Here is a 14,144-nt window from a genome sequence, read left to right on the forward strand (position 1 = left end):
AAGGTTATATGTGCAGCACCACCAAGTCAGAACAGTAACGTTAGGCGGAATTAAGAGGAGAAAATAGATTATTAGGGTGAGGCACATGGGCTACTAACAACTTACTACACAACATACACTTAGTATTACTTTTTTTTGCTACAGTATACATATCTCCCTGGCATATGACATCATTTATGCAGAGGCATACAAGCCCTTTTTGGACTCCCTTTGTTGTGTGCGGCGGTCCTTCGTTGGAAAATGTTGGATGACCGCTCAAAACGTATTTTCTCAGTCTGAGTGCTTTTATTCCCGACTTCCCACGTTAGCCACTGTCACCGATTCCTTCTAAACAACTCATTGTTGAATTTGCAATTTCCAACTTGTTGTGTGATGCTTATGGCCGATGAGCACCGATACGTTTTATCTATAATTTCTCTTCATTATTTCTCTTCATATGACAAGTATTAAAAAGGATTTACCAGTAGATTGTTGACTTGATTCATGATGATGACTGCTTGCAGAGATTTTGAAAGTAAGATGTTGACATGATCAGTCCAATCAAAGCTACTGTAGATATGTGATTTGTCATCATTTTATCTCTGGCCAATGACCTTGAGCCTTCTTGGAAGGGCACTTCTAATCTAAGTCTATGGCAGGACCCAAAGGGCTCACATTCTTGATTTAGATGCACTATTGTAAAGTGGTTGTTCCACTGGATATCATAAGGTGAATGCACCAATTTGTAAGTCGCTCTGGATAAGAGCGTCTGCTAAATGACTTAAATGTAAATGTAAATGTCTACCCTTACTAAAGGCGGGTGATGTAGTGTCCCCATGAGTGACAGAACACTGAGCCAATCACGGTGCAATGCTGAGCCAATCACGGTGCAATGCTCCTATTTTCTGCTGGCCTGCTCCACCACCACAGAAAGCAAACTGATATGTGACACGTATTAATGCCTAAATAACACGCAAAACAGGCAAGCCCCCCACCCCCCCTAAAAAAAACAAATACATATCTATTTTTTTATTAATTTTTTGTCGCTAAAATGTGGGGCTCAAAACATGACGGGTCCCCACTGAGTAAATGGAATGACATTTAACACATGGAAACCATGTATTTGATACCATTCCACTCATTTCACTCCAGCCATTACCACAAGCCCATCCTCCACAATTAAGGTGCCACCAACCTCCTGTGATACCAACATGTAGTACAGTGACAAAATGTTACTCAGCAGGGCCTCAACTCTCACTGATATGGGAATACAGTGTTCAAATGATTTGCTATAACACTGTAACACTACGCATGTCACTAAAGAATTCCAGTGAAACGCATGCGCTGGCTCACACCCAAAATAGTTATTAGAGGTGCTGACTAACAACGAGTAAACTGTAGGCTATGAAAATAAAGACATTCGCACGCTATATACAAATGCCCAGTAAGTTATTGGGTAAACCACCAACGGTTCGGCATCACTGTGCCTTCTTCAGGGTGAAAGAATTTCAGAAAATAACACCTCAGGTGTGTGGCCAAAGCAAGCCACTATTTACTGTTTTCTTTTAGTTATGCCATGTGCAGACACTGATTTGTGATGAAACAGCATCTTTTGTAGTCTCGTAAACCAGACAAATAGCTACGCTCACCAAAACAGCATGGGGATTGTAGAGATCCGTCTGCTTCACAAGGCTACATCTTCAGATCATGTGCCAATAATAAAGACTTTGTGGCATAAATGTAACTGTCACATTTTCATTGTTAAGGTTTTGTGGTGGCCTCATCCTGGACATCAAGCGAAAGCTGCCGTTCTTCGCCAGTGATTTCTACGACGCCATTCACATCCAGTCGCTTTCCGCCATCTTGTTCATCTACCTGGGCACCGTGACCAACGCCATCACCTTCGGAGGGTTGCTAGGAGATGCTACAGAAAACATGCAGGTGGGTCTCTTTCTGTTTTCTCTTCTCGAAACAGCAGCATTTGAAAGAAGCATAACAGCATAAGTGAATGTAAGTAATGACCTGACTGTGTCCCGATTCTCCACCCTTATAACATAGTGTGCACTTTAATACTTTCTGACATGGATTTAAAATTACATAACTCCCCTAAATGTACTCTGAACATTTCAAGACTCTAGGACCAATAAAATGTATTCAAATTAGCTTCTGAAGTTTGGTTGGTTGTTAATTGTAAAATAAGGCCATTTTTTAAATTTCCTAAAAAGTTTATGTTTGAGAGATAAGAGGTTTTTGTCAAGACAGCGAAGATATAATTTTATCGCTATGTGATCTGACCAGGTGACATGATTACGGAGAACTCCTGAACCTAAAAACACGCACAGCCTCCCCCCGGATGTGTTGGTCAAGGAAGGCATGCGCAGGGAGGGCTGGCCTCAGGGGATTTGGCTGCTCTGGAAATAACCACAGATCCAGATTACTCAGCTAGCCTTGTCACTGCCACGTCTCCCCCTCCCCCGTCCTCCCGATTGCATGGGAATCTCTCGACTGACCTCTGACCTTTCCCAGAAGCCTTAGCTGTCCAAGCCACAGGAGCACAGTGTTCCAGGTAGCGCAGCTCTGATCCTGCATCCCAGCTGTCCACTGTCTCCCACCCAGGCCTGGATATGCTGTGTAAATGACACCTAGTAAAAACACATGATGTGACAATGTGAACTTGAACAGGGCTGTCTGTCCTGATGGGCCAGTATAACAGCTCTCTGTGTGTCTGGAGCTGTGTGATGGGAGAAATAGAGATCTCGCTGAATCAGCAGATTGATATCATGATGTAGTTAGCTCCAATTGCACACTTGACAATTCCCAGTTCCCATACATACACAGAAACTAAATGGATTTCTTTAGATGATACAAATATTACCATGTGCTTAGTTTTATTTGTGAGGGTTGGGTACCAGAACAGTAGTTTGGAACCAGACCTTGCCGCCAGTCCTCCACCAAACGCTCTCTGGTCCAGTCCCATTTGGTTTAAACATATACAACAGTGGGTTGAAATGTGACCATCACTGTTTACTGTGTCCTTGACCTTTAACCCCACCAGGACACCCACTAACACTTTCAATGGATTTGGGACTATCTGTATGCTGTTTCTTTGACTCACCAGCCTATCTGTGTCCCTCTCCTCTTTCAGGGTGTGTTGGAGAGTTTCCTGGGCACGGCACTGACGGGGGCCATATTCTGTCTGCTGGGTGGCCAGCCTCTCACCATTCTCAGCAGCACAGGTCCTGTACTGGTGTTTGAAAGGCTCCTCTTCAACTTCAGCAAGTGAGCTCTCTTACACCTGCATTTTGAGCACCACAGATATTGATACTTCATCTCTCTCTCCCTCTCTCTTTCTAGCTCTCTCACTCGCTCACTCAATTACATTCAAAGGGCTTTATTGGCATGGGAAACACATTTCCAAAGCATGTGAAATGGATGATTAACAAAAGTGAAATAAACAATCAAAAATGAACAGTAAATATTTCACTCTCAAAAGTTTTAAAGGAGTAGAAACATTTCAAATGTCATATTATGGCTATGTACAGTGTTATAACGATGTACAAAAGGGAAAATAAATAAACATAAATATCTCTCTCTTTCTGTCTCCGTCTGTCTCTTTCCGTCTGTATGTCTCCCTCCATCTGTATGTCTCTCTCCGTCTGTCTGTCTCTCTCCGTCTGTCTGTCTCTCTCCGTCTGTCTGTCTCTCTCCGTCTGTCTGTCTGTCTGTTTGTCTGTCTGTCTGTCTGTCTGTCTGTCTGTCTGTCTGTCTGTCTGTCTGTGTCTTCTTCTTCTGTATGTCTGTCTCTCTCCTTCTGTCTCTCTGTTTCTCTGTCTTTCTCTCCTTCTGTCCGTCTCTCCTTCTGTCCGTCTCTCCTTCTGGCTGTCTCTCTGCCTCTCCATCTCTCCGTCTCTCTGCTTCTCTGTCTCTCCATCTCTCCGTCTCTCTGCTTCTCCATCTCTCCATCTCTTTCCGCTTCTCTGTCTGTCTGTCCGCCTCTCCGTCTGTCTGTCCGTCTCTCTGTCTCTCTCTCTCTCTCTCTCTCTGTCACTCCGCCTCTCCATCTCTGTCCGCCTCTCCGTCTGTCTGTCCGCCTCTCCGTCTCTCTCTCTCCGTCTCTCTCTCTGTCTCTCTGTCTCTGTCTCTGTCTTGCGCTCTCTGTCTGTCTCGTTCTCTCTGTCTGTCTTGCGCTCTCTCTCTGTCTGTTTCATATTGAAATATTTAAATGACCTCATATGACTGGTAAAACATAACCAACACCTTCCTGGATGTCCTTTGGGTGGTGGACCATTCTGGATACACACCGGAAACAGTTCAGTGTGAAAACCTCTGCTGATTTGCAGTTCTTGACACATACCGGTGCACCTGGCACCTACTGTACTATACCCCGTTCAAAGGCATTTACATTTTTTGTCTTGCCCAGTCACCCTCTGAATAGCACACATACACAATCCATGTCTAAATTGTCTCAAGGCTTAAAAATCCTTCTTTTTTTCACCTCTCCTTCATCTACACTGATTGAAGTGGATTTAACAAGTTACATCAATAAGGGATCATAGCTTTCACCAGGATTCACCTGGTCAGTCTGTCATGGAAAGAGGAGATGTCCTTAATGTTTTGTATACTCAGTGTATGTGTCTGTGAGAGAATTCAATAGAAGTAAAACAAATTAGCAGCTATAATGGTCCTAGAGATGTTTTGTTTGTTTTCAGAGTTGGACTGTTGTTGTGAGGATTACCAGTGGTACAGTATGTGGAACTGGCTCAAGGGTACCATGGTGCCCACCAAATATCCTAACCCCAACCACTTGTGTTTAGTGTTCCTTTTGGGCAGCGTAGAATCTTGCTTTTCTATTGACAACCTCCGGCTTCCTGTTTCCTCTAATAAATAATCTAGTTGAACAAAAATAGAAAAGCAACATGCAACAATTTCAACGATTTTACTGAGATACAGTTCATGTAAGGAAATCAATCAATTGAAATGAATTCATTTAGACCTAATTTATGGATTTCACATGAATGTGCAGGGGCGCAGTCACTTGGGAGCCAGGCCCACCCACTGGGAAGCCAGGCCCAGCCAATCAGAATTACTGTAGTTTTTCCCCCACAAAAGGGTTTATTACAGACACCAATATTCCTCAGTTTCATCAGCTCTCCGAGTGGCTGGTCTCAGACGATCCCACAAGGGAAGAAGCCGGATGAGGAGGTCCCGGGCTGTCGTGGTTACACGGGGTCTGCGGTTGTGAGGCTGGTTGAACATACTGCCAAATTCTCTAAAATGATGTTGGAGGCGGCTTATGGTCGAGAAATGAACATTAAATTCTTGGGCAACAGCTCTGGTGGAAGTTCCTGCAGTCAGCATGCCAATTGCACACTCCCTCAAAACTAGATACATCTGTGGCATTGTGTTGTGTGAAAAAAACTGCACATTTAAGAGTGGCCTGTTATTGTCTCCAGCACAAGGTGTACCTGTGTAATGATCATATGATAATGCTGTTTAATCAGCTTCTTGATATGACACACCTGTCAGGTGGATGGATTATCTTGGCAAAGGATAAATGCTCCTAAACAGGGATGTAAACTTGTGCACAATTTGAGAGAAATAAGCTTTTTGTGCGTATGGACAATTTCTAGGATCTTTTTTTTCAGCTCATGAAACATGGAACTAACACTTTACATGTTGTGTTTATATTTTTGTTCAGTATAATAATACTCATGATAGACATAAACAATATGAATTTCTTCTGCAGTCAGACGTTAGCCACTGTCAAGTATTTGTATCTTGAACAAACAATTTTATTCACAGTAACAAACAAACTGCCCTCAGTTCCGTTGTCAGGCTGATTGTCCCTCAATTTCCTATGCGTCCTGCTCGCTACTTCCTACTTCCTCACCTAAAAGGGGTCACCAGTCCAGACCTGCTCCCACACGGACCAGAGCATAATTCTCCTCTCCTCTTTCTTCTCTCTCTTCTCTCTCTTCCTCCTTACCTTCTCTTGCCATCCCAGAGACCTTCTTCTAGCGTTACATTACAGACAGCACTGGCTTGGCTATGTTCCATTATCAATCATTTACATTCATTGAATGTCACACCGTGAATGGAAACTATCAACGCTGAGCCGACGGGGCCATGTTTCCTCGGGTCGGGTCTGAGCCTATGCCGCCATGCACTCTATTACTTTGTGAGCTGGATTTACAGCCTCCATCTGTCTTTCTGTTGGTACTCTGATACATGCATAGGATAGGAACTTCCAAGTGTCTTAGAAGGGGCTTCCGGTTTCAATAAATGTTAATACATTAATATTAAACTATGGTTCTACCATCTCTCCGACCTCTCCCTCTACAGAGACCATGACTTTAACTACCTGGAGTTCAGGCTTTGGATCGGCCTGCTCTTAGACTAACTAACCATGGTTGTACCTTCTCTCTCTCTCTTTCCCCTCCAGAGACCATGACTTTGACTACCTGGAGTTCAGGCTTTGGATCGGCCTGCTCTTAGACTAACTAACCATGGTTGTACCTTCTCTCTCTCTCTTTCCCCTCCAGAGACCATGACTTTGACTACCTGGAGTTCAGGCTGTGGATCGGCCTTTGGTCAGCCTTCTTCTGCCTGGTGCTGGTTGCCACAGATGCCAGCTCCCTGGTCAAGTACTTCACACGCTTCACAGAGGAGGGCTTTTCTTCCCTCATCTCCTTCATCTTCATTTACGACGCCTTCAAGAAGATGCTGAAGCTGGCCCACTACAACCCCATCAACACTGGCTATGACCCCAACTACGTCACAATGTACGACTGCCGCTGCATGCCCCCACCGGACGACGGTACGCTTATCAGCACTGCTCACAGCTCATTGGCTATTTTGTAGTTTAAACCAATCAGATCAGGAAGTGCTAATGATTAAGGTGGTCCTGTCCAGGTGACAACAGGGGTGTAGCTACCGAAGAGGGTTTAGCCAATATAAATGTAATCTCTTTCTGGTTCTGTGGTTTGGTCTGTGTTTCTTGGGCTCTCAAATTGCTCTAACTTTGAGTCGGTGAGCTCCCGTCCTATTGATGTCGGTATAGTCCAGAAAGCAAACATTACACAATTCTTCACAATATTTAAACTGGAGATAATCACATGTTCCAAGTTTGTGTTCACTTAAGAGATATCATTAGTCCACTCTGTTCATAACAGATTATAGTTTTGGGAACAGAAAATTGTATCGAGATCAAATGTTTCATCGATGAGAAAATGTGCAGAATGTCGGCCAAAATCCACGTCGCTCCATCTTCTCCCACTGCCGGCCAGCTAAGCGGATGCTTCACATTTATACGTCCGGTGAAATATCTGTCTCTTTGTTATATCTGTGGTAACACTGCATATGCTTGAGGAAAATGCACATTATAGTTTTGACAAGTGCCTCGTAAAGTGGTTTTGTGGAGACCTCACTGTTTGTTTGTTTCCATCCAGGCAATATGACGGCTCTCTATAGCGATGCCCATGCCTGGATAAACAATGCTGATCTGGTAAGCAGTAGTCACTGGAGTATTTCTTCTCTGACAGCCATATATTCTTCAGTCACAAGAAGGTCTGAAGGAAATGTATATTTCTGAGTGTGTCTCAGACAGGAATGTGTCTGAGCTGGTGTGGGTTAATTAGGTTATGGCAGTGTTATCCATCAACCATACAGACGCATTGTTGATGTTTTTTAAAAATGGTTTTAGCAGCTTCTGTATGTACTGATTCATTTGAACCCGTAGTCATGACAAATGAGGTAATGATTTTGTCTGTGTGTGCCTGTCTCTCCCGTAGTCGGTAAACGCCACATGGGCGTCTCTCGACAAGAATCAGTGTGTGGTATACGGCGGCGAGCTGATTGGTCCAGCCTGTGGCTTCGTCCCTGATGTCACTCTGATGTCATTCATCCTTTTCCTGGGGACCTACACCTGCTCCATGTCTCTCAAGAAGTTCAAGTTCAGCCGCTTCTTCCCCACCACCGTGAGTGACTGACAGCCCCGACCGCCAGTCACGTTTCAGGATCAAAATTGTGACAGCCCCGTAGGCCAATCATGTTGCAGGTTCTTAGTTTTACTGCCCAGCTGGCCAATCATGTTTCAGGATCCAAGTTTGGTTTGATTTTTCAAAAGGGAAAAGGGCGAAAGAAATTGAAACGTCAACATTGTGTAGACAATACAATCAGGTTATTGTGCATATATTTACAGATGGTGTTGATGTACAGAAGTCATATGCCTACTGCATGACGTTCCTACCATATCTTTACATGCTTTCTTGGCAAATTTCCATGAGCCATGTTTGGGTTCAGTGGAGTGAAACTTACTTCAGAGGAACAAATCAACCCCCCTCCCCCGACAGCCCTGACCCTTTGATCCGGTTAGTATCTACTGAGCTGCTGGTATTCCAGGTTTTATTACATTGCGATTTGTCATGATGTACAGCACATCGCTCTATATCCCCCTGCTCCCTCCTCCTTGCTGTGACATTCTCAGGTTATTCGATAGGCTCTGATGTCAATGAGAGTCTTAGCAGGAAAGTCAGATGTCACTCTCTGACACTGTTTAAGGTGCTATGTATCAACCAAACTCACACCTACACTTGCACTTCAGTGTCCTAAAACACACAAACCTAGTGGACGAACAGCTTAAGATGCTGTGTATTAACCCCACACTTCACACCAACACTAAACAACTACACTTCCACCTCATGAATCCTAAAATATATGAAGAGTCTGATACATGAGAAGTAGTACTCATCTCTGCCTTGCCAATTGAAGATCTACCCATCTCCTCTTGTTCTCATTCACGCAAAGACATTAGTTACCTTGCCTTTTAGATAATAACTTAAGATCCTATGGACAGGTGGGACCTAATCCTAGATCAGCACTCTGACTGTGAGACGCTTTTTGAATACAGGCCCAGAGCAAGGCTCACTTCACCCTGCTCGTTGCTCCTCTCTCTGCCAACTCCCTTATCTGTTCTGCATCTCACGGCATGGCTGGCTGTTACCGTACAGCCCGGCAGGACCATAGATGTTAAAATATCACTCATTCATTTCCCCATGGCAGGGACAGAGAGGGAGGGCTGAACTTTCCCAGGAGGCCATGCACTGTAGCTTTCCTCCATCACACAGGCCAGGGCAGGGAGGGCCCTGTTGAACATCGTAAAGGCTTTGAACTGTTGGTTATTGGACAACATGAGTCCAGTTTTTTTTGTCACTGGCCTACACACAATACCCCATAATGTCAAAGTGGAATTATGTTTTTATTTTTTTCACAAATTAATTACAAATGAAAAGCTGAAATGTCTTGAGTCAATAAGTATTCAACCCCTTTATTATGGCAAGCCTAAAAGTTCAGGAGTAAAAAATTGCTTAACAAGTCACATAATAAGTTGCATGGATATAATAGTATTTCACATGATTTTGAATGACTACCTCATCTCTGTAGCCCACACATACAATTTTCTGTTTGGTCCCTCAGTCGAGCAGTGAATTTCAAACACGGATTCAACCTTAAAGACCAGGGAGGTTTTGAGAAGAAAATAAAACAAACAGAAAAAAACAGACATTGAATATCCCTTTGTGCATGGTGAAGTTATTAACTACAGTCACTACAAAGATATAGGCATCCCTCCTAACTCAGTTGTCGGAGAGGAAGGAAACCAATCAGGGATTTCACCATGAGGCCAATGGTGTCTTTAAGACTGTTACAGCGTTTAATGGCTGTGATAGGAGAAAACTGAGGATGGATCAACAACATTGTAGTTACTCCACAATACCAACCTAATTTACAGAGTGAAAAAAGGGAAGCCTGTACAGAATAAAAACATTCCAAAACATGCATCATGTTTGCAACAAGGCACGAAAGTAATACTGCAAAGAAGTGGCAAAGTAATTCACTTTTTGTCCTGAATACAAAACGTTATGTTTGGGGCAAATCCAATACAGCACATTACTGAGTACCACTCTCCATATTTTCAAGCATGGTGGTGGCTGCATCATGTTATGGGTATACTTGTAATTGTTAAGGATTGGGATAAAAAATAAACGGAATGGAGCTAAACACAGGCAAAATCCTAGAGGACAACTTTGTTCTATCTGCTTTCCACCAGACCCTGGCAGATGAATTCACCTTTCAGCAGGACAATAACCTAAAACACAAGGCCAAATCTGCACTGGAGTTGCTTACCAAGAAGACAGTGAATGTTCCTGAGTGGCCGAGTTACAGTTTTGACTTAAATCTGCTTGAAAATCTATGGCAAGACTTGCAAATATTGTACAATCCAGGTGTGCAAAGCTCTTAGAGACTTAACCAGAAAGACTCACAGCTGTAATCGCTGTCAAAGGTGATTCTAACATGTATTGACTCAGGGGTGTGAATACTTATGTAAATGAGATATTTATGTATTTCATTTTCAATAAGTTTGCAAACATTTCTAATAACACAATACCCCATAATGACAAAGAGAAAACAGATTTTAGAAATTTTAGCAAATGTATAAAAAAACTAAAACAGAAATTCCTTATTTACATAAGTATTCAGACCCTTCGCTATGAGACTCAAAATTAAGCTCAGGTGCATCCTGTTTCCATTAATCATGTTTGAGATGTTTCTGCAACTTGATTGGTGTCCACTTGCGGTAAATTCAGTTGATTTGACATGATTTGGAAAGGCACACATCTGTCTATATATGGTCCCACAGTTGACAGTGCATGTCAGAGAAAAAAACAAGCCGTGAGGTCGAACTAATTGTCTGTAGAGCTCCGAGACAGGATTGTGTCAAGGCACAGATCTGGGAAGGGTACCAGCAATCGGGGGAGAAGGGCCTTTATTTAGGGAGGTGACCAAGAACCCGATTTTTCACTAAGACAGACCTCCAGAGTTCCTCTGTGGAGATGGGAAAACCTTCCAGAAGGACAACCATCTCTGCAGCACTCCACCAATCAGACCTTTATGGTAGAGCGGCCAGACGGAAACCACTCCTCAGTAAAAGGCACATGACAGCCCACTCCGAGTTTGCCAAAAGGCACCTAAAGGACTCTCAGACCATGAGAAATAAGATTATCTGGTCTGACGAAACCAAGATTGAACTCTTTAGCCTGAATGCCAAGTGTCACGTCTGGAGGAAACCTGGCACCATCTCTACGGTGAAGCATGGTGGTGGCAGCATCATGCTGTGGGGTTGTTATTCAGAGGCAGGGACTGGGAGACTAGTGAGGATCAAGAGAAAGATGAACAGAGTGAAGTACAGAGATATCCTTGATGAAAACCTGCTCAGGACCTCAGACTGGGGCGAGGGTTTACCTTCCAACATAAAAACAACACTACGCACACAGCCAAGACGACCCAGGAGTGGCTTCGGGACAAGTCTCTGAATGTCCTTGAGTGGCCCTGCCAGAGTCCATACTTGAACCTGATCGAACATCTCTGGAGAGACCTGAGAATACCTGTGCAGCGACGCTCCCCATCCAACCTGACAGCGCTTGAGATGATCTGCAGAGAAGAATGGGAGAAACTCCCAAAATATAGGTGTGCCAATCTTCTAGGGTCATACCCAACAGGACTTGAGGCTGTAATCACTGCTTCAACAAAGTACTGAGTATAGGGTCTGAATACCTATGTAAATGTAATATTTAAATAAAAAATTATAAAAAACGGTTTTTCCTTTGTCATTATGGGGTATTGTCTGTAGTTTGATGAGGGGGGGGGGGGGGGGGGCTGATTTAATCAATTTTAGAATGAGGCTGTAATGTCACAAAATGTGGAAAAAGTGAAGGGGTAGGAAAACTTTCCGAATGCACTACCGGTCAAAAGTTTTACAACACCTACTTATTCAAGTTTTTTTTTTTATTTTTTTTTTTTACTATTTTCTACATTGTAGAATATTAATGAAGACATAAACTATGAAATAACGCATATGGAATCATGTAGGAACCAAAAAATTGTTTAACAAATAAAAATATATTTTCTATTTGAGATTCTTCAAATAGCCACCCATTGCCTGATGACAACTTTGCACACTGTGAAACGTGAGAAAATTGGATTATTATGGCTAGCACACCCTGATTAGCTCAATGAGTAAAGGAACAACACAGGCTATAGTGGGTTAGCTAAAAAACATTCTGCTCCACCTTAGAACATTTTTTGTGTGACGTAAATTCAGTCTTTCCCTGGACGTAACATTGAAAAAGGGAAGTCCTTACTGTATTGCCTCAGCCAAAAGCCTTGCCTAACTGTCATATCAACAAGATTGTCCACCCTCTGTTGTACCGTAGGTGAGGAAGCTGATCAGTGATTTTGCAATCATCCTGACTATTGTTATCTTCTGCGGAGTGGATGCCTTTGTCGGAGTGGACACACCCAAGCTCATCGTGCCAACTGAATTCAAGGTGAGAACCTGGGTGGACTACAGTAGTATTGAGACGGGTCTTGTTCTAAAACGTTGACCTTGCATAATGTCCACAATCCTCTGTTTTTATTGTGTTGTATAGTGCACAGTTTCACACAAACATTCACGTTAGTGATAAGGCATTAAATTCAAATAGAAGCAATGGAGTATGTAGTATACTCTGGTCCTGGTTTTGATTGATAGATTGAAGTGCTATCGTTTTCTAGAATTACACAAGAGGGACTGGTGTATCAATCTGATCTCTAGCTGAACAATGCTGCCTTGTCTTAGGCAGACATAAAGTCTTTGTAATCATTGTTATAAAGTCTTGTATAATCCAGGGTAGTGGTGGAGGGTGGAGTGGTGGAGGGCCTAGGCTGTCTCGGGTGGTGGAGGGCCTAGGCTGTCTCGGGTGGTGGAGGGCCTAGGCTGTCTCGGGTGGTGGAGGGCCTAGGCTGTCTCGGGTGGTGGAGGGCCTAGGCTGTCTCGGGTGGTGGAGGGCCTAGGCTGTCTCGGGTGGTGGAGGGCCTAGGCTGTCTCGGGTGGTGGAGGGCCTAGGCTGTCTCGAGTGTGGTGGCATATTTCTGCTTTACCAAATGAGGAGAGTTACAAACTTCACACACCAGTCAGAGTTATACTTAAACTACATCTTTAATAACAAGAGCTTTGCAATAGCAATTTGACTTTCAATGATGCACCATTTCTAATGAACCATTGGAAGTGAGTACAGAAAATTACAAAGATCTTTTATAGCCAAGATACACACCTCTCAACCTACATGACGAACCACAGATCTTAGGAACTCTTCACAAAGGGACTTTATAATTGAGAAAGGAGTATCCCTTAGTCAGATAAAATTCGCTATAAATTATCGCTCAGTTTGGTCCATAAGACGAGGTTCTAATCTCGTTCCTGGTACTTCATAGCACAGAACCATTACCTCATCCAATCTGGAATGCTCTTTAGGTTATATCACCCACAGACATCGTAAATCTCCTCTGTCAGTGCTATCTCATAGAGGCCCATCCTCAGTGGAACACACACACAATAGTTAACAGAATACTCTATTCTGTCGAATAAAACAACCATTATAATGTAATACAAGCATTATAACATAATCTTGCAATTTTTCACGACAAGTGGTGGAAAGGCTGGGCTGTGGTGGAAAGGCTAGGCTGTCTCGGGTGGTGCAGGGCCTAGGCTGGCTCGGGTGGTGCAGGGCCTAGGCTGTCTCGGGTGGTGGTGCAGGGCCTAGGCTGGCTCGGGTGGTGCAGGGCCTAGGCTGGCTCGGGTGGTGCAGGGCCTAGGCTGTCTCGGGTGGTGGTGCAGGGCCTAGGCTGTCTCGGGTGGTGGTGCAGGGCCTAGGCTGGCTCGGGTGGTGCAGGGCCTAGGCTGTCTCGGGTGGTGGTGCAGGGCCTAGGCTGTCTCGGGTGGTGGTGCAGGGCCTAGGCTGTCTCGGGTGGTGGTGGGGTGCCTATGCTGTCTCGGGTGGTGGAGGGAGTGTGGGTGAGGAGGTGTGAAGTATCGGTTCTGAAGTTAACTGCCCCGTTCTGCTCTAATCCCCCCCAACTGGAAGCCTCTTCCCCAGAGTAAAACATATATATCACATTCTGCGCATGTGTTTCTTTACCTCTACTTTACGCATACATTTTTGTGGTCACCCTCCCTTCACATTTCGTACTGTCAATTGTGAGAACAGAGTAAGTAGTAACTTTTTAGGTTATTGTCTGGGCAACCGTAATATAAAATATATTCCATGAGTTAGTGTAATGTTATAACAACA

At 43.8% G+C, this 14,144-nt stretch overlaps 1 protein-coding gene across 2 annotated transcripts in view; it reads left to right on the top strand.

Annotated features, from left to right (window-relative positions):
* Positions 1–14,144, top strand: part of LOC129818156 (electrogenic sodium bicarbonate cotransporter 1-like) — a 101,761-nt gene that overhangs the window by 67,935 nt on the left and 19,682 nt on the right. For both annotated transcript variants that reach the window (XM_055873808.1, XM_055873809.1), the window contains exons 12-17: positions 1,746–1,920; positions 3,125–3,258; positions 6,522–6,796; positions 7,428–7,483; positions 7,770–7,955; positions 12,249–12,362. In XM_055873808.1, the coding sequence (XP_055729783.1) occupies positions 1,746–1,920; positions 3,125–3,258; positions 6,522–6,796; positions 7,428–7,483; positions 7,770–7,955; positions 12,249–12,362 (940 nt within the window). The remainder of the gene's footprint in view (positions 1–1,745; positions 1,921–3,124; positions 3,259–6,521; positions 6,797–7,427; positions 7,484–7,769; positions 7,956–12,248; positions 12,363–14,144) is intronic.

The sequence above is a fragment of the Salvelinus fontinalis genome, chromosome 21 (genome assembly GCF_029448725.1).
Source record: "Salvelinus fontinalis isolate EN_2023a chromosome 21, ASM2944872v1, whole genome shotgun sequence".
NCBI lineage: Eukaryota > Metazoa > Chordata > Actinopteri > Salmoniformes > Salmonidae > Salvelinus > Salvelinus fontinalis.